The 24869-nt window shown below is 46.0% G+C and overlaps 1 protein-coding gene across 1 annotated transcript; it reads left to right on the plus strand.

Moving 5' to 3' along the window:
- Positions 1-582: 582 nt before the first annotated feature.
- Positions 583-15945, plus strand: LOC106562260 (calretinin). The gene is made up of 11 exons (XM_014127025.3): positions 583-760; positions 9780-9856; positions 10160-10249; positions 10461-10541; positions 11363-11419; positions 11585-11662; positions 11761-11816; positions 11924-11963; positions 12700-12753; positions 15138-15209; positions 15570-15945. The coding sequence occupies exons 1-11, from the start codon at positions 667-669 to the stop codon at positions 15684-15686; spliced, it is 816 nt and encodes a 271-aa protein (XP_013982500.1). The 5' UTR covers positions 583-666; the 3' UTR covers positions 15687-15945.
- Positions 15946-24869: the final 8924 nt, after the last annotated feature.

Below are 24869 nucleotides of genomic sequence, written 5' to 3' on the forward strand. Positions count from 1 at the left end.
GGGGAGAAAATGGGAGTAAATTAGGAACGGTGAGAGAGGGGATAGTACAGTCTTTTTTCAAAGGGATATTTGATAAGTACAGTAAGATCAATGGTGAGGCATTTGGTAGAGCAGAGAGATAAATACTCATTACCAGAGCATGTGCACTCACACATTAACACTCGCACGCACACACACACACACACACACACACACACACACACACACACACACACACACACACACACACACACACACACACACACACACTTAGTTGGCTGTTTGATGGGACAGACTATGTGATGGAATGTTTTGATGTAATTTTCGGCTCATGAGTGCTAGTATATGGGGCCTTTCTCTGTATGATTATATTTCCATAATTCCAATCAACAGAGAGTGTTATTCTGCATGGACAGAGCCTGCATGGACAGTGCCATTGAGTATCTGTCATCCCTCTGAGGGGAGTGACAGATCAGTACAGCTCCTGCAGGCTCTCACACTCCTTAGCTCAGAGTACATGCAGGTTCAGAGCCGCTGCGCCCCCGTTCTGTCAGCGTGAAAAGTGCATGCGCCGCGGGGGGGTTTAAAAGCCCCGGCTGAGTGCGAGCCGCTGACAGTTTAGGCTCTGGATCAGACTGGGACCAAGTTAACTCGGGAAGAAGAAGAAAAAGCTGCAGCGACTGAACGATGGCGAGTCAAGCACAGCAGCCCCCTCATCTCCACCTGGCAGAGCTCACCGCGGCGCAGTTTCTCGACATCTGGAAACATTTCGACGCAGACGGTCAGTACGGCTACGGCCAGGGGGTTAAACTTGGGCAGGACTGGACTATGGTCATATCATAGGAGTAGGCTGGTTGTAAATTCAGAATGGTTGGATAGTTGTTAAACTGATCGGCTAGTGCTTGGTGGGACAGAGAAAGTGAGCAGATGTGATAGATGAGGGTAGGAAGTCCTGTGTGTTGTACTGCGGGACAGAGAAAGTGAGCAGATGTGATAGATGAGGGTAGGAAGTCCTGTGTGTTGTACTGCGGGACAGAGGAGCATATGGATTGTTATTTAAACAGCGTCTTGGGAATCTTGGCTGTGATTGTCAGTCAGAGTTCCCTGTGCCCTGTACCCTGTTCCGTGATCATGCACTTCTGAAAAATATTTTTAACTTGACACTCCTTTTTTAACTTTAATTGCACAATTAGCATATTGAAGTTGTATAAAGGGGCATTTGTGTGGTTTGTAGATATTTGTTGCAGAACTGTCAGATAAGGAAACATATTTTGAAGTAGCAAAGTAGAAAAGCATTTTCAAATAGTTCAGTTTGTGCATTTTTCCCACACGAGTGTTATATGAGATTTCAGTCGACACGTAGGCTACATATAATCCCCTATAACCATGTTTGTTAATCATCATTTTCTTTTAGTTCCTCAATTACGCATCAAACAGCAAGTTACGCATCAAACAGCTAAGTTATGGAAAAAGCGCTGCTTTGGACCACATTTGTGGCACTATTTTCTGTGCGTAAAACACGAAAGTCTACTACAGCACTACATTATTTGAGAGTAAACATGCGTTGTTCTTGCTAGATCATTTATTATATAGAGTGGTGACGTGTGTGCAAAACGGAGTGGCTGTTTTTAGCGCTGTTTGATCGCTGTGAATTATATATGTGCCTGGCTTGTAGCGACCCCAACGAGGCAACCGGATCCGCGCGTCTCCTATGAATGAATCTACAGTAGCCTATGTCATCACCGGGGCTTCTGCCAGGCGCGGTGTATTGACAGGCAGCTTGCCGTGTCCGGTCTGGGAATGGGAAGGAGTGGAGCGGGAGAGAGAGTAGGGGGGAAAGGTGGGTAGGAGAACGGGGAGCAGTGTGCGAAGAAGATGGGGCGAGAGGACAGAGAGGATGGTAAAGTGGAAGTGGGGGGAGAGGAGAGACGAGGGAGAAGTAGTGATGGGGAAAAGGAGAGCGACGGAATTAATATAGGGAATAGCCATATAGCCTTTACAGTCATTGGGGGAGAGGGATGGGGGGGAGTGCACGCACTAGATACTGGGCGGTTATGGGTGTGACTGACTGCAGCTCGATGGCCCAGTCACGGGTATGGTGTGCGTCACTGTGCGCTAGAGCTGGTCTCTGTCACACAGCACTCAAAAGTGATCATGAAAGGTTATAAACAGTGATTATAACAGCAGCTATACGAGTTGCTAAATCCCATGACCCTCAGTATCTCTCATTTACGTCTTTGGATATAAATATATTGCATGCTATAGCACTGCGTTTTCTTTCTTTAATCCATCCATCCATGCATTCATTTCTGCACTGCGCAAAGCATGTTGAATCCTTCTCCCCCATCCCATGGTGGTCCCTTAGGGCCGTTGGAGACATTCTGCTTGGCAGCAAAACGCTGGGCTAGGCCCATTTAGACTTACTGAGGGCTCTACTAAACACGCGCCTGTTGAAGTGTGTAAAGATGTGTCAAAAAGTCTGTGACATTGCGCAGACTTAACATGTTTCCGCCCCATAGCGCTCACTCTGAGCTCTGCAGCCTCTCACCTAGAGCGTGTAAACCTAGAGCGTGTAAACCTAGAGCGTGTAAACCTAGAGCATGTAAACAGTCACACCTGAGCAAGCGCAGGGATTCTCCGAGCCGCTCAAACACTCCACTGCCCCAGCCGAGAGTTAAATCCGCCCACCGGGTCAACTAAGCCATACGCATCCCTGGCGTGCACTGGGCTGGAATGGACCTAGAATTAGTAGAGCCAGGGATGAGGAATGAGTGCAATTACACACACACACACACACACACACACACACACACACACACACACACACACACACACACACACACACACACACACACACACACACACACACACACACACCACGACAACACACACACACACGACAACACACACACACACTCTAATTCCACAAATTATAGTTTGTGGAATGTAAAAATAGGTCTCACTGTTCGCTGTGAATACATGAATGCATTTAAGGCTTTTCAGAGATGTTGTGCCAGTAATCCATCTGTGGGAGGCAGAGGTGGTTAACAGAAACATATTGTGGCCAAGCGGGTTTGTGTCGGTCTGTCAAGTCGAATCCGTGTGCCAATCTATGTCCATAGTCTCATACATGATAAAGTGGGACTAGAGCTGGGGTAGTGGAGCATGCTTTTCAAGAATCCTAGATTACATTTTTCGGTCAATGTCAATGACGCGTTTCAGATTTAAAACTTCAGATGATTCACTCTTAGGACAGGCCTTGTATGGTGTGTGTGTGTGTGTTATGGTTTGTGCAGAATGTGTCTGTGTGTGGAGTAGAGAATAGGCCTATGACATTTGGGAAGCGCATGCATTATTCCACTCTTCACACCAAATATTATTCCATGCAAGGAAACAAGATCTATGTCTAACATAACTGGAAAATGTATGAACAGGGCCAAGCCTTTTGGGGCTCTATATGAGATTTAGTTGAGGGGCCTACCACCTCGCTGGTAAAATATTTTAGTGGCTCCCCACTTGACCATGGAAATATTTATACATTTTTAAAGTAAATTTCCTGTAATTCCACACATTTTGCCATAGGTCATAGAGAAAGTTTTTCAGTTTTAATGCAAGTTTTCTGCAATTGTACACATTTTGCCATAGGGCTAAAAAGAAACTATAGTAAATGTCTAACTAATTTTATGCAATTTTATTCGTGAGTGAGAGTGGCAAACAAAATCAATGGGGGCCCTCTAAAGGGCAGGGCCCCTGCGCACGTGCCCTTTGTTCCTGTTCAGTAATTTGGTCATTATTACTACAAATTTAGATAGCAGGGTACACTAATTTATCAATCTAAAAATGCGAAGCTTCGTGGGCTAATGGAGTGCTGTCAGTGACTGACATAACAAGAGGAAAACTGCTGATGCACAACCACATTTCGAAATTGCGCTTTGTGTTTTCTGCTGTTCAAACTCTAATGAGTTCCTTTTTGGGTCATGGGCCCCCTAGCGGCCAGGGGACGTAGACAAACCGCCTATGTCGCTTATGCCCAAGTCCGGCCCTGTGTAAAGACATGGGCATAATTCACACTAAATCCTCACATTGGGAAGAGCAATTGGGATTATTTGTGATGGTCTGCACATATCTAGCATAATATCCATGTCTTTGGTGAAACCTCTTTACACAGTTAACCAGCCAACTCACCCACTTCCCTCCCACACAGTACAGGAATATGTTTAGTTGTGCTTCTGTGGAGTGATGACATGTTGATATAGAGAGGAGACAGCCCTCAGTCCCTCCATCTGATGGGCTGATTTATTTACATACACAAAGCTTTGTGTTTCTGCAGTGATTTGCTTACATCTCAAAGACCAGCCGAGCCAATGCACAGATGATGATTTACCTATCAAATACATCACACAAAGTTAAACGTTTTACGTTGAAAGTTGTATTAGTTGTACGGGTGTCACGCTCGTGATAATGGAATGACCAAGGCGCAGCGTGATTTGAGTTCCACATCCTTTTATTAAGTGAAAACTTCTCAACAAAACAATAAACAAGCAACGAAACGTGACTTATGTGGTGCAACAAGCACAAACACAAACAATATCCCACAAAAGCAGGTGGGAATAGGGACACCTTAAGTATGATCCCCAATTAGAGACAACGATAATCAGCTGCCTCTAATTGGGAACCATACTCAATCCCAAACATAGAAATGAATTGACTAGAACACCCCCTAGTCACGCCCTGACCTACAACACCATAGAGAACCAAGGGCTCTCTATGGTCAGGGCGTGACAGTACCCCCCCCCCCCCCCAGAGGTGCGGACTCCGGCCGCAAAACCTGAAACCAAATGGGGAGGGTAGGGGGGGTGACTAGTGTCGGTGGCGGCTCCGGTGCGGGTTGTAGCCCCCGCCCAGACTCCGGATTCGGCCATGGCGCCGGGCTGAACGCCGTGCCTGGACTGGGCATCGGCGCAGAGGAAGGCTCCGGCCTTGGAGCGGTACTGGATGCCATGCCTGGACTGGGCACCGGCACAGAGGAGGGCTCCGGCCATGGAGCTGGGTTGGACGCCATGCCTGGACTAGGCACTGGCGCAGAGGGCTCCGGCCATGGAGCTGGGTTGGACGCCGTGCCTGGACTGGGCACCGTCGCAGAGGAAGGCTCCGGCCATGGAGCTGGGTTGGATGCCGTGCCTGGACTGGGCACCGGTGCAGAGGAAGGCTCTGGCCATGGAGCTGGGTTGGACGCCGTGCCTGGACTGGGCATCGGCGCAGGTTGCACCGGACTGATGACACGCACTTCAGGGCGAGTGCGGGGAGCTGGCACAGGACGTACCGGACTGGGGAGACGCACTGGAGGCCTGATGCGTGGAGCCGGCACAGGTGGCACCGGACTGGTGACACGCACTTCAGGGCGAGTGCGGGGAGCTGGCACAGGACGTACCGGACTGGGGAGGCGCACTGGCGGCCTGGTGCGTGGAGCCGGCACAGGTGGCACCGGACTGGTGACACGCACTTCAGGGCGAGTGCGGGGAGCTGGCACAGGACGTACCGGACTGGGGAGGCGCACTGGAGGCCTGGTGCGTGGAGCCGGCACAGGTGGCACTGGACTGGTGACACGCACTTCAGGGCAAGTGCGGGGAGCTGGCACAGATGGCACCGGACTGATGACCTGCTCTTCAGGGCGAGTGCGAGGCACCGGCACAGGACGTACCGGACTGAGAAGGCTCACTGCAGGCCTGGTGCGTGGAGCCGGCACAGATGGCACTGGACTGGTGTCACGCTCTTCAGCACGCCTGCGCTGCAGCATACTACTCGCTATCACCTCTCTCCGGTATCTTTCATTGTATTCCTCCACCGACTCCCAAACGGACTCTGGCACTCCCCGCTGCTCAGTCGACCATCCCATATGCCCCCCCCCCAAAAAAAATCTTGGAGTTTCTGTGGCCGTGGCCCCCGGCTTGTCGCTGTCCTTCCAGTACTTTCTGCGATTCTCTCAAAGGAAGGGTCTCGCATCCTCCCCGGATTTCCTCCCAGGTCCAACTCACTTTATCCTCCCGAGCATTCTGCTTGGTCCTTGATTGGTGGGATATTCTGTCACGCTCGTGATAATGGACGGACCAAGGCGCAGTGTGATTTGAGTTCCACATCCTTTTATTAAGTGAAAACCTCTCAACAAAACAATAAACAAGCAATGAAACGTGACTTACGTGGTGCAACAAGCACAAACACAAACAATATCCCACAAAAGCAGGTGGGAACAGGGACACCTTAACCTCTCTAGGGTAGGGGGCAGTATTTTGACATCCGGATGAAAAGCGTGCCGAGAGTAAATTGCCTGTTACTCAGGCCCAGAAGCTAAGATATGCATAGAAAACGGATAGCTAAGATATGGATAGAAAACACTCTAAAGTTTCCAAAACTGTTAAAATAATGTCTGTGAGTATAACAGAACTCATATGGCAGGCGAAAACCTGAGAAAATCAAATTCTGAAGTTTGTAGTTTTCAATTGAATTGAACACAGTATCCGATGGCTGTGGGGTCAGATTGCACTTCCTATGGCTTCCATTAGATGTCAACAGTCTGTTGGAAATAGTTTCAGGCTTGTATTGTGAAAAATTAGTGAGTAAGAGCACAGAGAGTGAATGGACTGTCTGATGTCCCAGAGTTGTTTGTTGTTCATGGCCGAGAGCGCGCCATGTGTTATTTTTCCTTTTCTATTGACAACGCTATTGTCCGGTTGAAATATTATTGCTTATTTATAACTAAAACAACCTGAGGATTGATTCTAAACATCGTTTGACATGTTTCTATGAACGTTACCTGTACTTTTTTGACTTTTCGTCTGCCTGTTGTGCCAGCCCTGGAGCCAGTTGATTACTGAACAAAACGTGCCAGCCAAATGGAGGTTTTTGGATATAAAGAGGAACTTTATCGAACAAAACAAACATTTATTGTGTAACTGGGAGTCGTGTGAGTGCAACCATATGAAGATCATCAAAGGTAAGTGATTAATTATATCGCTATTTCTGACATTTGTGTCGCACCTGCCTGGTTGAAAAATTATTTTCATGTGTTTTGTATGAGGGACGCTGTCCTCAGATAATCGCATGGTGTGCTTTCGCCATAAAGCCTTTTTGAAATCTGACACTTTGGCTGGATTAACAAGAGGTTAAGCTTTATTTTGATGTATAACACATATATTTTCAAGAATGTTAAATATTAGAATTTAGTATTTTTTAATTTTGCACTCTGCAATTTCACTGGATGCAATTTCACTCAGCTGCCTCTAATTGGGAACCATACTCAATCCCAAGGATAGAAATGAATCGACTAGAACACACCCTAGTCACGCCCTGACCTACAACACCATAGGGCTCTCTATGGTCAGGGCGTGACAACGGGATACGTATTGTATACATTGTCCAACGAAATGCTTACTTGCAGGTTCCTTTTCGACAATGCAACAACAATAAAAAACAGTAAAAAAATAAGAATAAAAACTTAAAGTGAGCCTGTTGGTATTAGACCACATGCTTCGAAACAGTCTGCCCGAAGGTAAGGGAGAAAACAGCTAGTGGCTGGGGTGTGTGGGGTCCTTGACGATGCTGAGTGCCTTCCTCAGGCACAGTTTCAAGTAGACGTCCTGGATGAGTGGAAGCATGGTCCCAGTGATGCACTCGGGCCGTCTTCACCACCCGCTGGAGAGCTTTGCGGTCGTGGACGGAGCAATTCCCATACCAAGCCGTGAATCAACTTTTCAGGACGCTCTTGATGGTTCAGCGGTAGTATTTCTAGCAACATGCCAAATTTCTTCAGCTGCCTTAGGCAGTAGAGGTGCTGTTGCACCCTCTTGACAAGAGTGATGGTGTTGTTGGTCCAAGAAAAGTCCTCTGTGATGTGGATGCTGAGGAACATAAAACTAGTGACTCTCTCTACTACAGTCCCGTTGATGTGGATCAGGGCATGTTCACTCCTCTGCTTCCTGAAGTCAACAGTCAACTCCTTTGTTTTGCTGACATTGAGGGAGAGGTTGTTGTCATGATGTCACCACAATGCCAGTCCACTTATCGCCTCCCTATAGGTGAACTAGTCATTGTTGGTTATCAGGCCTACAACTATTGTGTCGTCAGCAAACTTGCTGTACACCATGCGTAGCCAGTCACATGCCTGCCATGTTTGTGAATGTCGCTACAGAATATCTAGTGCCCCAATAAACATCTACCTGACCCCCCACTGTCAATCCCCCAGGCACAAAGCCATTCCACTGTGAATATGTTTCTAATGCCTTCTGAGCTGCAGGCGATTCCTGTTTTTAAATATCATTCTGTGGCAGCATTACCAAAGAATTTCCACACTTCCCATTCGTAAATGCCACCCTGATCTGCCTAAAGTTTCCAGATGCCAGCAGTGCTTTGGTCATGTGACTAATGCAGAACCCCTACCTTCTCCCAACACTGAGCTAAACTACAAGAATGTTAGAGCGGGTCCTTTCTTCTGCCCTCTCTTTACCCCCCCTCTCTCTCTATTGCTGCATCTCCTAGCTATTTCTTCCCATTCTCTCTCTCTGTTTCTCCTTTTCTATCTGCCTGTAGGGTGTGTGTGTGATGTGTGTTTCTCCCGTGTGTGTTTGATGGCCTCTGAGTGTTTCTCTCATCTCCCCGATGGGGGAACTCACAGAGCACAGACCTGGGGGAACTCACAGAGTACAAACCGTTAGAGATCTGATCGGGCAAGACAATTAGGAGCTTGTTATATTCTCAATCAGCCTTAAATATCTAGAGTATGTGGGTTGCCCCTACAGTGTGCGCACACAGACCCGCGCGTGCGCACACACACACACACACACACACACGTGCACACACGCACACACACTCGCACACACGCACACACACACACACACACACACACACACACACACACACACACACACCCACACACACACACACACACACACACACACACACACACACACACACACACTTATCAAGTAATCTCTTTCCCCTTTCCATAATTTTCTTCCCGTGAGGTTAGCTATCATTTTATTCCTATGATGCTATGACACAATAAGTCACATTAAGCCCCTGCCCTTTCAGATCCCTCCCTCCGACCTACTCTCCCTTTCTCTCCTCCTCCCTCTATCTCATCCTCCCATCAGATACTGAGCCTGATGGTTTTGCTGGGATATCAGACTAATCCTAGTAAGGACCAGGGAGCTCAGCAGTGTTGGATATAAATATGTGACTCAATGTTATGCTACTGTACTCCTGTGGGAGTCGTGTTGGCCAGATGGACAATATCGTGTGACTGTAGCATTAGGCTAGATAATGAGAGTGTTTTTGTCAACATGTTTCCATATCGTTTAGAGTATGCAAACAGTCATGGCGGTGCTATACAACACTTGACTCTCTGGACTCCTTGTGGACTCGTTGTTCCGGACATTCATTGAGCTACTTGTTGAACAAAGGGCTTAAAAAATGCCTCCATATTGAACCCTGTTTATTTTTACAGTAATGAAACACACACTACATACCAGAGTTCTATCTCAATTCACATTTGGTGAGATACTGAGCATCTGATCCCCTCACCTCCATCTCAGCTGTATTGGAGAAGAAGGTCCAAAGTCCCTCCCTGACTTTTTTCTCCAATAGGATTTGCGAAGGAGGTGAGGAGAGAGGATGCAAGGAATCAAGGAAAGATTAATTGAGAAAGTGCCGTGTAACTATTATGTTTTCCACAGGTTCAAAAGTCAATGTAATCCCCATCTCACTGATCCCAGGAATGACCTTTAACCCTTGGGTATGTCCTACAGGAAATGGCTACATTGAGGGAAAGGAGCTGGAGAACTTCTTCCGGCAGCTAGAGACTGCGCGGAGAGGAACAGGTGTGGTGAGTGGGTTTGAATACATTGAAAATGCATCCTTCCTTGCTTCCTGCCTTAAAGTGAGTAACTGACTCCATCCTAGTCGAAGCAACCTTAAACATTGTATTTAAATGAGAACATGGTCCACTTTACTTGACTGTCATCATCCATGGTGTATTCAGGCTTCTAGATAGGCTAATAGACTAGATAATTTGATATAATATGCTACAACAACTCATCATCATAGAGAGTCGTTAGGTAGGAAGTCGCTGTTTTATCCGTTTTTGATTTATTCTGTGTGTTTGTGTGTGTGTGTTTGTCTATTCAAGGATCCCACACATGCTGCCTTTAGAGAGAAAATGAAGGAATTCATGATGAAATTTGACAAGAATGCAGACGGAAGAATTGAGATGTCAGAAGTAAGACTCATACTGTACACAAGCACATTCAAACTCCTCTGTTGAAATGTCTGCTTACTTCTTATGTTTACCTCTGATGTTATATCTGCATATATGTTCTTTGTTTTGTACACAGTGTTGTTGTTGAAATCCGCTTTAATATTGAGTTAGTAGCCAAGTGTACTAATCCTCTCTCTCTATATTTTCTCTCTCTCTCCCTCTTTCTCTCCAGTTAGCTCAGATTCTGCCCACAGAGGAGAATTTCCTGCTTTGTTTCAGAACATTTGTGGGATCCAGTGCAGAATTCATGGCGGTAAGTTGTGTCTGTCTGTCTGTCTGTCTGTCTGTCTGTCTGTCTGTGTGTGTGTGTGTGTGTGTGTGTGTGTGGTGTGTGTGTGTAAGCCCACTGCACTGTAGAGTATATCGATCACTAAAGATGGCTCCTGCTATCATTGCTCTCCGATACAGATAACTTTTTGGTGTATTGCTAAGTCTGATCACTTCGTCCCATACACAAAAACCACCACAAAAATACATCCATCCACATACACAGAATCAATCCCAACAGAGATTAGAAATATCAGGGAAACAGGCATCTCCTTGTCTAAAGCGTTTTATATCTAGAAATAACTAGAGAGAGAAAGAGAGAGAGGGAGGGGGGTTCCTTTTAACTGTTCTCTGCTGGTGGAGACACGCAAAGTAAGGAGAAGGGAGGATAGACAGAAGGAAAGAGTTTTGCAGTGGTCCAGTGTGCTGGCTACCCCGTGTTAAAAGTGGAGGGGGGAGGGGAACACAGAAGCTATTCTCAGACTGCCATACATTATGGATGGTTTGCAGGCTTACTGCAGGAGAGTGGGGGGAGGGGTGATGTAGTTTGGGCATCCATCTTTGATAAGGTTTCGCTCTAGACACGGGACAGCTGGTAGATTAAAACACAAATTATATACTTTTCTGTCTCACTCTCATCCTCTTCTATCTCCGTCTGGCTACATTCTCTCTACCGATTATAGCATTATGACTTTTCCACTTGTTGTTAAAGTAAAGAGGGTTTTAAGGCTTTAGAGTTCTTAATCTCTGTGTTTAAATGCATGTGTACTGTGTTGTAATGAAATGTTAAAAATGCTCTGTCTACAGGCATGGCGAAGGTATGACACTGATCGCAGTGGATACATCGAAGCCAATGAACTGAAGGTAAACAAATGTGTCAAAGTTTAATACATTCATAACCTTCAGTAGTCAGTTTCCAAGGACTTGTGCTTGTTGTCAGAGGAGGACCCCTGAGCTCTCATCCTTAAACTTTAATTTTGGGTCATTGAGCCAGTTACCAGTGGGGTAACGAGGATCTGTCTTCCTCAGGGTTTCCTGTCAGATCTTCTGAAGAAAGCCAACAGACACTATGATGACAAGAAACTCAACGAGTACACACAGACAATAGTGAGTGTGACACACATACTGTACATGTGTACACAAACACACAGGTTTAACACTGTGTAGTAATGTTACGCCACTCACTGTTGTATTTCACTCTCCAGCTGAAGATGTTTGATCTGAACGGTGATGGGAAACTGGGCCTGTCTGAAATGGCCAGGTGAGTGTATGTGTGTCTTGTTCATTGAGAGACTCTCTGTGCTATACTTAAATCCATTTTGAAGTAAAGAATCTGAATATGAACGATTTTCTTTTATCTCATTTAAGGCTGCTGCCGGTTCAAGAAAATTTCTTGCTCAAGTTCGAGGTGAGACCACACCCACACACCCCACCCCACCCCACCCCCACACCCCACCCCACACACAACATTCTTTAGGAATTGGGGCAATGTATTCATTTGTGAAAGAGTCGGTCACTATGTGAATTAAAGCAGTCTTGACCAGAACCCTAAGGTAAAGGTCATACAATATGTATGTCGGCAGATCTATGGTACAATTCAGCTTTATTGCATTCACTGTAAGAGGATTAAACTGTTTATCACAGGAGACGTTTACTGAGTCTGCACCTGGCTAGACTATCACATCGACAGCCTTAAGTCTTTGCAACACTCTTTCACATGCACTCAAGCACGCTTGTTCACACACACACACACACACACACACACACACACACACACACACACACACACACACACACACACACACACACACACACACACACACGAAACACACACACACACACACACACACACGAAAACACACACACACACACACACACACACACACACACACACACACACACACACACACACACACACACACACACACACACTACACACACACACACATCTGTCGTTCAGTCCTTTAGGCTCGTTAATTAAACCAGTTAGTCTCCAGTTTGTGAGGAACAGATGCAGGCATTCCCAGGGTGCTATGTGTCAATATTAGGAAGGTGTTCCTAATGTTTGGTAAACTCAATGTATATATATCATGTACAATTATTATTTATTTCCTTTCCCTTCACTGTCTTTCCCGCCTCTCCAGGGATGCAAGCTTTCAGCAGAGCAGTTCAACATAATATTCACCTTCTATGACAAGGTAAATGAGCACAGTTGTCACGAGATACTAGGAGTGGTGGTAGGAGTCAGGCGCAGAGAGCAGAGGTAAGGTATAATGTCCTTTATTCTTCCCGGCACAAAAACGGTCAACGCCAACACAAACGGGCGCGTGAACAAACGACCAACCAAGAACAACGGGCACACAGTCCGGAGAGAGAATACAAGGCGAATAGCCAGCACATCCAAAAAACACAACGACAGCAAAACAATCCCGCACAAACCTGGGCGGGCTAAACTGGCTTAAATAAACACAAATCAAGACACACAATAGGGAACAGGTGCAACCAATAAGACATTACAAACAGAAAAGGAAAAAGGGATCAGCGGTGGCTAGTAGGCCGGCGAAGACGACCGCCGAGCGCCGCCCGAGCAGGCAGGGGAGCCACCTTCGGTGGGATTTGTGACAACAGTAGACATATTTACAGGGAGGGTGTGTGGGTGGGAGAGTGTGTGAGAGAGATTGCTTGTATCCCTGTCACTCAAGCTACTAGCTCCATGCAAATGGTCACTTGCACAGGTAAATACTCCAGAGACACACCTGCGTCTGTATCATTCATTTTGTTAGTGTTACCTTGGTAACCTTCCCAGTAGTGGTGCGTGGGTAAAATCAGGGGGGAAGCCAATATAGAAAAAAAGCCATATTACAACCTATGTGTTGTGATAACTGCGCTGTTTGCTCTATAACCTGTTAGTTCATATGCCTTGCCACCATGATATATAGGCCTAATGCCAAGACAATAAGAAGACACAGTGGCAGAATAAATTCAACCACACATTTGTTTCATCACAAAACCGGAGAGCAACATCTGTCCACAAAACATATTGCATGTAACAGTTACATGATCTACAGCATGGTCAAGCAAGGTAATGTTTCCCACATTTTTGGACTACTAAACAACTATTGATTTAGAACCACAGAGAGTTATTGCAAGTTACAAAGAAAACAGGAGCTGCCTGTCAATGTTACTGATTTATGTACTGATTTATGTGTGGGTGTGTGTGTGTGTGTGTGTGTGTGTGTGTGTGTGTGTGTGTGTGTGTGTGTGTGTGTGAGCAAGTAGAAAAAACATGTCGACTCAACCTACTTGTAGAGAAACGCCAATGCCATCCTCCTCTTTCGTGTTGTCTAAACGGTCTATGACTATCATACAGTACACACTTTTAGTTTTGGTTGTCCTAGGCTACCTTGCTAAAATACTTGCTCACTAGCTTCCTTTCATACGCAACGATACACCAGAACAGCTAGTTAACGTTAGCATACTACACTCTTTGAAAAAAATCTAGAACCTAAAAGGTTTCTTCGGCTATCCCCATAGGAGAACCCTTTGAAGAAACATTTTTGTTTCCAGGTAGAACCTATTTGGTTTCAGGTAGAACCCTTTTGGGTTTCATGTAGAACCCTCTCCACAGGGTTCTACATGAACCAAAGGGTTCTACCTGGAACCAAAAAGGGTTCTCTTGTGGGGACAGCCGAAGAACCCTTCTGGAACCCTTTTTTCTAAGAGTGTACATCTAGCTACATGTTGAACTTCCATCCTCTCAGGCCAGGGGCGCAATGCATGAATTTATTGATCGATCAGAATCGCCATTATAATCATTGGCCAGTATGGAGAATTAAGTAAAACCACAAGTCCAAATCCCTAATTTAGGAAAGGGCCGAACACAACGAGATGCAACAATTCAAGTTTTATTCTGTCATTAATGACATTTGGCTTTGGCTTGTGATGTGATTGGTCTGAAGCCTTCCCTTGACACTTTTTTTATGGTGAGCTAGCACCATTCACAGCTGAGTTCACTCAGTTTAGCTCAAAGCTGATTGACAATTATTTAATGTATTTTTTATCAAGGGAGGCCAAATGCTCACTGGCTTCCCTTGAATTCAATGCTATGAGCAGCAACAATGTCATACTCTTTCTGACCAGAGAGCATCAGATAGATACTCTACACATACTGAGACAGAGGGGAGCTGTTTGGTTTGCTCAGATGCTTTCTCCGGTGAGATATATTCATTTCAGCCTCTTGTGAATTGAAGGAAATTTATGAAACACAGAGCCACAAAATATATATTTTTTCTTGGTCAACATTTTGGGGAAGCCTGGCTTCGCTTGGCATCCATGAATACATGCCACTGAATCTTCCACAAAGAAAACAGTACAGTAGGAAAGACAGGTGTACAGTATAGGAGTCTCATACTAATGCCTTTGTAATGACTTGGATTGGCAGTTGGTCTGTGAATGATTGATCTTACCTGTGTATACTCTGAGTGGGAGGATATCTGAGTGTTTGATTGTTCTTTTAATGAGAATATGATATGAGATGCCCAGCCCCTGTCTGCTGTTTCACTGTTTTTCACTGTTTCACTAGGATGGAAACGGTTACATCGATGAGCAGGAGCTGGACGCACTGCTGAAGGACCTACATGACAAGAACAAAATGGTAAAGAACGAGAGACTTCACTTATTTACTGACTCATCTTTTGATTAGTTGATTGGTTGATTATGTCATACTGCACCTGGAGTGTTTACAAGAGCAGAACGTTGTGGTCTTGTACAAGACCCAAAATCCCAAGAAAGTTCTAAAAAAAAGTCCTTGGGACGTACCTGGGACCAACTGGGAACTAGACAAAACCTCCAAGGGACCATGAGACAACGTCCTGACGACTTCAGGCGACCATTTCGTGAAGTCCTGGGGACGTCCTAATGACTCATTATTGTTTACAGGGTAGACACCATAGTTAATGATATCATTGGTTGAGGCACTAGCACTCACGTCTGTTTCTCACCCTGTTTGCTGTAGGAGTTGGACTCGACCGGTCTGGTGGGCTATAAGAAGAGCATCATGGCTCTGTCCGACGCGGGGAAGCTCTACCGCACCGAGCTGGAGATCGTCCTCTGCCGCGACTCCACACTGTGATCTTTCACCTCTGACCCATGACAACTCCCCACTGCCCCCATCCTGGCATTACTAGGTGCATGTATGCCCCCCTCCTCCACTCCAACATCTGTAGAGTGAAAGTGAATGTCCACTTGAAGGCATAAACAAGACCCTCAGCCCAACTGACCCACTCTGTTTAATTACCTGTCCCTTACTTTGCCCCACCTCACCTCCCCCCTTATCGCAGTGTGGCGCTACCTGATGATGTCATCAGCATCTGCAGCTTTTTTGTTATTTTTTTACATGCAATTCTATAGTGAGTTAACCATTACATATGGAAATAATAGAAGGAATATATGATATGACTATTTATTTGAACGCATGTACATTTTGCCTGAATGTCCTTTATACTGTACTCCCTTAGCCTACTCTTTGTTTTTTTACAGTTCGCCTGTAAATCTCTCTTTCTCTCTTTTTCTATTTACCTCCAATCTCAATGCCCCCTCCCTCACTATTCGTTTCAGTCTGTTGCCTTGTTTTTGAATTGGGTTTAGGCTCGTACTATTTTAATGGAGAAATTATTGAGAGCATCAATAAATATAGCTGATGATCACTTATGGCTCTGCCTTACTCACATCCACAGGGCCAAACTGTCTCTATCCAAACCATGGGATCTCAGTCTGCTAAACTTCTATATCAGCCTATACATCTCTATAAATGCCTAGTTATTTCTGTTTCTATGAAGACTTAATCTTGGCCAGGCAAGGGAGAGCTATTTTTCTTTGCCAGCATAATGGGATTCCTGTGAAGATAAAAGTTCCAATACAGATGTTGGGAGCAGGCGCGTTATCTCCCTGAGCACTCCATTCCCGCTGTTCTAATCTCCCGTTGAAAGGCAGTTTGATGGAGGGAGCCTGCACACTCCATTTTTCATAGATGAGAACTTTCAGAGGTACTTATCTGTCTCTATTGCACACTACGAACACTGAGTGGGTCAAGGCTGGAGGAGATGAGTGACCGAGGGGAGGGATATGAGTGGAGTTAAACAACCATTCTCCAACACCTCCTGCTAGTAGACTAGTCCTACCATAATAGCCTAACAAACCTTTGAGATCACAAAGGAATTGAAATTCTCAATAAGTTTGTTTACTTACTGTATCACTACAAGAAAAACTCCTGATGTTTTTTTGCCTCAGCAGCTCCATCGGAGCCTTTGAGCCTCACTACTTACACGCACATCCCGAATTTGCAGACAGAGCAATTTAGGGCACTCCAGTTGGTGGACACATTTCCCTGTGTAATATATATATATATATATATATATATATGGGAGAGTCCTGAGTCCTGAAAGAGAATGACAAATATGCACCAGGCTTGTTTAAGGTCTTTAAAGGTTTAAAATAACAACACCACACAACACAGTAAACATTATGTTGTTGCACATTTTTTTTAAATATATATTTTTGTGAAAACCTTCAGTTTCTTGGGTAATACATCTAATGTTATGCACAAGCTTTTGGAGCTGTCCACATTTTTCACTGTATGGAGAAGTCTGGACACCCCTGGTTTAGTACCAAATGGAACAGTGTGACTTCTATCAATTAATCATCCGCACTTTCATCTTTAATTAAACTCACTCTAGTTTTCTTAAAGCACAAAAAAACACCTAACCACGCACTTACGCACGTACACACACACACACACACACTCTACTTTGATCCCCAAGCAGCCAACTGCTGACAACAGTACAGGAGAAATAGAATCTGCTCTGATTCCCTCCCCCACATTGGTTCCTCACTCAGAAAGAAAAAGGGAAGCGAGCGAAGCGAGAGATGGGGGAAAAGACAAGCTGCTAAGATTGGGGTCCATATTTAGCTATTCTCCCCTGAGTAGAATTGCTATTGCTTCAAACAAAAGGGATAGGTGCACACAATATTAGGAACAAACAAACTGATGTTAATAACAGCATGAGGATGAGGCAAGGTTGCAGCCTCGGTGCACAAACACATTTAAGAGTTATCGGCACACGAAGTAGAAAAGTTGAGTGTTTTTAGAAATGAGTTTGGGCTTATAAAGTCTGCTGTCTTTTTGGTCCAGTACAGATACAGACACAGTCACGCACGCACGCACACGCACACACGCACACACACACACACACACACACACACACACACACACACACACACACACACACACACACACACACACACACACACACACACACACACACACACACACACACACCACTGAGTGTTGTTGGACAGCTCTGCGGTGGCTGGATAAGGCAAACAGTTGTAAAGCTTTTCAGGAATTTTCTCGTGAGTCATGGACATGGCCAGAGCAGAGAGGGGAACAGATGCTGTCAAATCCCTGATGGGTTTTGGAACACAGGCCTCTCCTGCTCAGCACAGTCCCAATGTGCCACTAATCCCTGATTTCTGAAATGGTGGCAAAAGAAAAAACACTCTTTGGATTTTCCCTCCATTGTTTCTGTCTCTAATCCATTTATTCGGCAGAGAAATTAATCTCCATCATTTCTGAAAATGAGTGAGACTAAGAGAGACAAAGATACTAACATGCAGACACACACAAAAACACACACATACACACACACACACACATGGATGAATGATTTTTCACAACTGTCAGTATCAGTAGTAGTAATATGTTGTCTTATTTTGTTGCTTTACTTATCTATTATTCTTTGGAGTCGTAAATGCTTGTCATTGGCTGTGCTTCCTATGTGAAAATACATGTATGTGTTTAAATCCCCCACTAGCAAGGATACACTGACAGAAACACACCCATAAAAATGTACATACTGTAGCCACAGCCTCTCAATCAACTCTCTTTGTCACACACAAGACTTCCTGCAAAAGAGTGTCCCACTCTCCCTGGCCCACTTCTGTGTTTGTGTGCTTACATATGGCTGTCCTTTGAGCGTTAATTACAATACCACAACTTCTTATTTCCACGGTAACGTATTTCCACAGCAACTTATTACAGTGTAATTACACTGGCCTGAATCTCTCCCTGGGAAACACTTCACCTCTGGGTGTGGAGGAACAATGGGGAACTGTTTGTCTGTGTGTGGGTGTGTCGGATGGGGGCAAAACATGATCTGTTATCGTTCCCTATAATTGCCTTTCCCCTTTTTGACAGCTGCATTCCCTGCAAGCAATTGGCTTTGCACACACTCACACACACGTACACACACGTACACACACACACACACACACACACACACACACACACACACACACACACACACACACACACACACACACACGTACACACACACGTACTCACACACGTACTCACACACACACACACACACACACACACACACACACACACACACACACACACACACACACACACACACACACACACACACACACACCACACACACACACACACACACACACACAGTGGGTTTTATGAAAGCCTGTCTGACATGGTGCTCAAGGAAACCCCTGATCAGGGGAGGCTTTCAAATGTCATTCAGCATTACAGTCAGTAACACTTCTCTCTCATCCTTTTCTCCTGCTTCTCTCTCTTCTATCCCCTCTCTCTGTCTCTGTCACTCCTCCTCCGTCTCTTCATTTATTGTTTCTTCCTCTCTTCCTCTCATTTTCTCCTTCTCTTTCTCTGTCACTCCCTCCCTCCCTCTTCAATTCTTCTTCCTTCTCCCTCTCTCCATCCTGTCCTGTCATCAGCTTCTCCCCTGATGAACTGCTACAGCAGACCTCCATTCCTGTAACTACTGTGTTTTTCATCCCAGAGCAAATACACCCAGCCACAACATACTTCTAAGCAGTGGTGTAAAGAACTTAAGTACAAATACTTTAAAATACTACTTAAGTAATTTTTTACGGGTATCTGTACTTTAATTTACTATTTATATTTTTGACTATTTTTACTTTTACTTCACTACATTCCTAAAGAAAATAATGTACTTTTTACTCAATACATTTTCCCTGACACCCAAAAGTACTCATTACATTTTGAATGCTTAGCAGGACTGGAAAATGGTCCAATTCCTGCACTTATCAACAGAACATCCCTGGTCATTCCTACTGCCTCTGATCTGGTCAGACTCACTAAACAGAGAATATCCCTGGTCATCCCTACTGCCTCTGATCTGGTCAGACTCACTAAACACACATGCTTCATTTGTAAATGATGCCTGAGTGTTGGAGCATGCCCGTGGCTATCCGTAAATAAAAAAATCAACCAGCCGTCTGGTTTGCTTAATATAAGGAATTTGAAATGATTTATACTTTTACTTTTGAAACGTAAGTATATTTTCAACCAAATACTTTTAGACTTTTACTCAAGTAGAATTTTACTGGGTGACTAACTTTTATTTGAGTCATTTTCTATTAAGGTATCTTTACCTTTACTCAAGTATGACAATTGAATACTTTTCCACCACTGCTTCTAAGTCTTTGATGTTACATGCATAAATACAGTATGCAAAATTTTGCTTAAATCAAATCAAATTGTATTGGTTGTGTAAACATATTTAGCAGATGTTATTGGGGGTGTAGCGAAATGCTTATGTTCCTAGCTCCAACAGCACAGTAATACCTAACAATACAAAACAATACACGCAAATCAAAACATTTTAAATGAATTAGAACGAGCAATGCCAGAATATAAATATACGTATATGATGGTGTGTATACAGTATACAGTTGAATATGTATATGATGGTGTGTATACAGTATTCAGTTGAATATGTATATGATGGTGTGTATACAGTATACAGTTGAATATGTATATGATGGTGTGTATACAGTTGAAGTCAGAAGTTTACATACACTTAGGTTGGAGTTATCAAAACTCGTTTTTTAACCACTCCACAAGTTTCTTGTTAACAAACTATAGTTTTGGCAAGTCGGTTAGGACATCTACTTTGTGCATGACTGTAAGGGCCGTCGTCAGAATTAGACCAAGGTGCAGCGGAGGATGTGTTCATCTTTAGAAATGTAATATAAAAAGAGAACACTTTACAAAAATAAACCAAAGACGACAGCAAACAGTTCTGTCAGGAAAACACACTAACAGAATACAATCACCCACAAAAACCCAAAGGAAAAACAGGCTACTTATGTGAGACTCCCAATCAGCAACAATGAACTACAGCTGTGCCTGATTGGGAGCCACACACGGCCCAAAACAAAGAAATACAAAAACATAGAAAAATGAACACAGAACGCCCACCCAATGTAACACCCTGGCCTAACCAAAATAAAGAACAAAACCCCCTCTCTATGGCCAGGGCGTTACAGTACCCCCCCCCCCCCAAGGTGCGGACTCCGGCCGCAAAACCTGACTCTGAAGGGGAGGGTCCGGGTGGGCCTTCTTACGGCGGCGGCTCAGGTGCGGGACGTGGCCTCCGCTCCACCCTCGGCGTCGCCCACTTAGGTGGTGCCCCTGGCCGCGCCGGAGGACTGGTGGGCGACCCTGACTGCACCCAGCTGGCGGGCGATTCTGGTTGCGCCCGGCTGGCGGGCGACCCTGGCTGCGCCCAGCTGGTGGGCGATTCTGGTTGCGCCCGCTTGGCGGGCGACCCTGGCTGCGCCCGGCTGGCGGGCGTCCCTGGCTGCGCCCGGCTGGCGGGCGACCCTGGCGGCTCCGGTGGCTCCGAGCTGGCGGGCGGCTCCGGCGGCACTGACCTAGGATTCACCAGGCTGGGGAGACATGAAGGAGGCCTGGCCCTGGGCGCAGGCACAGGACTCACCGGGCTGGCGGGCGGCTCTGGCGGCTCCGGACAGGCGGGCGGCTCTGGCGGCTCCGGCGGCTCCGGACAGGCAGGCGGCTCTGGCGGCTCCGGACAGGCGGGCGGCTCTGGCGGATCCGGACTGGCGGGCGGCTCTGGCGGCTCCGGACTGGCGGGCGGCTCTGGCGGCTCCGGACTGGCGGGCGGCTCTGGCGGCTCCGGACTGGCGGGCGGCTCTGGCGGCTCTGGCCCAGGACTCACCAGGCTGGGGAGACATGAAGGAGGCCTGGCTCTGGGCGCAGGCACTGGACTCACCAGGCTGGGGAGACCCACTGGAGGCCTGGTCCGTGGAGGAGGCACAGGCTTGACCAGGATGGGGAGACCCCCTGGAGGCCTGGTCCGTGGAGGAGGCACAGGCTTGACCAGGATGGGGAGACCCCCTGGAGGCCTGGTCCGTGGAGGACGCACAGGACTGACCAGGATGGGGAGACCCACTGGAGGCCTGGTCCGAGGAGGAGGCACAGGATAAAACGGGCTGTGGGGGAGCACTGGAGTTCTGGTACGTAGGCTCTTTACCCACACTCCAGGCTGAATGCCCACTTTGGCCCGGCACGGGTGGAGCGCAGGCATTGGGCGAACTGGGCCCTCCCAGCGCCCTGGAGACACAGTGCACAGAGCCGGTGCAGGATAACCTGGACCGAAAAGCCGCACTGGAGACCAGTCGCGCTGAGCTGGCACAATCCGTCCTGGCTCGATGCCTGCACTCGCATGGCACTTGCGGGGGGCTGGCCTATAGCGCACCGGGCTATGAACGCGCACTGGAGACACCGTGCGCTTCACAGCATAACACGGTGCCTTACCAGTTCCACGCTGCTTCCGGTAAGCATGGGGAGTTGGCTCAGGTCTAACGCCTGACTCCGCCAACCTCCCCGTGTGCCCCCCCAATTTTTTTGGGGGGGGGGCTGCCTCTCGTGTCCGTCGCGCTCCCTCGGCAGGTTGCTGCATTGGTCAAGTAATTGATCCCATGTCCAGGCAATCCTTGACTCCAAAACCTCCAACGACCAGGATGCCATTACCTCCCGAGCACGCTGCTTCATCCCCTCCTGGTGCTGCTCCTTCCTCTGCTGCTTGGTCCGTTGTTGGTGGGTGATTCTGTAAGGGCCGTCGTCAGAATTAGACCAAGGTGCAGCGGAGGATGTGTTCATCTTTAGAAATGTAATATAAAAAGAGAACACTTTACAAAAATAAACCAAAGACGACAGCAAACAGTTCTGTCAGGAAAACACACTAACAGAATACAATCACCCACAAAAACCCAAAGGAAAAACAGGCTACTTATGTGTGACTCCCAATCAGCAACAACGAACTACAGCTGTGCCTGATTGGGAGCCACACACGGCCCAAAACAAAGAAATACAAAAACATAGAAAAATGAACATAGAACGCCCACCCAATGTAACACCCTGGCCTAACCAAAAAAAGAACAAAAACCCCTCTCTATGGCCAGGGCGTTACAATGACACAAGTAATTTTTCCAACAATTGTTTACAGACAGATTACTTCACTTATAATTCACTGTATCACAATTCCAGTGAGTCAGAAGTTTACATACACTAAATTGACTGTGCCTTTAAACAGCTTGGAAAATTCCAGAAAATGATGTCATGGCTTTAGAAGCTTCTGATAGGCTAATTGACATAATTTGAGTCAATTGGAGGTGTACCTGCGGATGTATTTCAAGGCCTACCTTCAAACTCAGTGTCTCATTGCTTGACATCATGGGAAAATCAAAAGAAATCAGCCAAGACCTCAGAAAAAAATTCTAGACCTCCACAAGTCTGGTTCATCCTTGGGAGCAATTTCCAAACACCTGAAGGTACCACGTTCATCTGTACAAACAATAGTATGCAAGTATAAACACCATGGGGCCACGCAGCCATCATACCGCTCAGGAGATGAATATACTTTGGTGTGAAAAGTGCAAATCAATCCCAGAACAACAGCAAAGGACCTTGTGAAGATGCTGGAGGAAACAGGTACAAAAGTATCTATATCTTCAGTAAAACGAGTCCTATATCGACAACCGGAAAGGCCGCTCAGCATGGAAGAAGCCACTGCTCCAAAACCGCCATAAAAAAGCCAGACTACGGTTTGCAACTGCACATGGGGACAAATATCGTACTTTTTGGAGAAATATCCTCTGGTCTGATGAAACAAAAATAGAACTGGTTGACCATAATGACCATCGTTATGTTTGGAGGAAAAAGGAGGAGGCTTGCCCAGCCGAAGAACACCATCCCAACCGTGAAGCAAGGGGGTGGCAGCACCATGTTGTGGGGGTGCTTTGCTGCAGGAGGGACTGGTGCACTTCACAAAATAGATGGCTTCATGAGAAGGGAAATTATGTGGATATATTGAAGCAACATCTCAAGACATCAGTCAGGAAGTTAAAGCTTGGTCGCAAATGGGTCTTCCAAATGGACAATGACCCCAAGCATACTTTCAAAGTTGTGTCAAAATGGCTTAAGGACAACAAAGTCAAGGTATTGGAGTGGCCTTTGCATTTTAGTTTCACAATAAATAAAATATGTGGAACTACGAACACGCTGCATTTTGGTCCGATCCTTCAAACAGCCGTGACAAGTAGAATCAGAACATGCAGAAAAGAAATGCAGAAACTGTCAGTGTGTACTGTGGTGGTTCATTTCTTTACTATCAAATGAGGAGAGACAAACTTATCACACAAGTCAGAGTTATACTTAAACTAAATCTTTAATAGTGAGCGCTTTGCAATAGCAATGGCTGGTCGACGAATCACCGTCTCTGATGATTCGTTGAAAGTGGCGAGACAAAAGTACTAAGGTCTTTTATAGCCAAGATCCAGCCCCTAGTCGACATAAACCACAGATGTTTGGAACGGGTCACAAGGTGAGACTTTTTAAATGAGAATGGAGTATCCCGTAGCCAGATAGCATTCACTAGAAATGATCGTTCAGTTTGGTACCTAAGACGAGGTTCCAATCTCGTTCCTGGTACTTCATTGCACAAAAACACCAACACATCCAATGGCATAAGTCAATTGTCAACTCCAGAAACTCTCATCTCAAGTAAAACCCCTTTACCACACTCCTGGACAAGCTCACTGAGGGGAGTGAGCCTCTAGGTCATACACTACCCCAGGATAAGTGCAACATCAGAGATGACATACAATGGTTCCAGACACTACCACACACATTCCCCAATGCCAAAGGAGGGAGTGACTGGCGTACATTGTGGAGACAAGTAATTTGTTCCCCATTAATCATGCCATCCTTTCACATGGTTTAAGAATAAGTAGACACATTCACATATGAAGACAATGTTCCCTCCTGTCCTCTTCCCTTTCTGATATTCTGCATAGCACCAGGGACATGTGAAAGACAAGCCTGACCTCTCCCCTCTCTGGGCCCCAGGTGACTGAGCCCCAGCTAAGGGAAGAAGTGCAACTGCCAAGT

The sequence above is a fragment of the Salmo salar genome, chromosome 11 (assembly GCF_965601325.2).
Source record: "Salmo salar chromosome 11, fSalSal1, whole genome shotgun sequence".
Classification (NCBI taxonomy): Eukaryota; Metazoa; Chordata; class Actinopteri; order Salmoniformes; family Salmonidae; genus Salmo; species Salmo salar.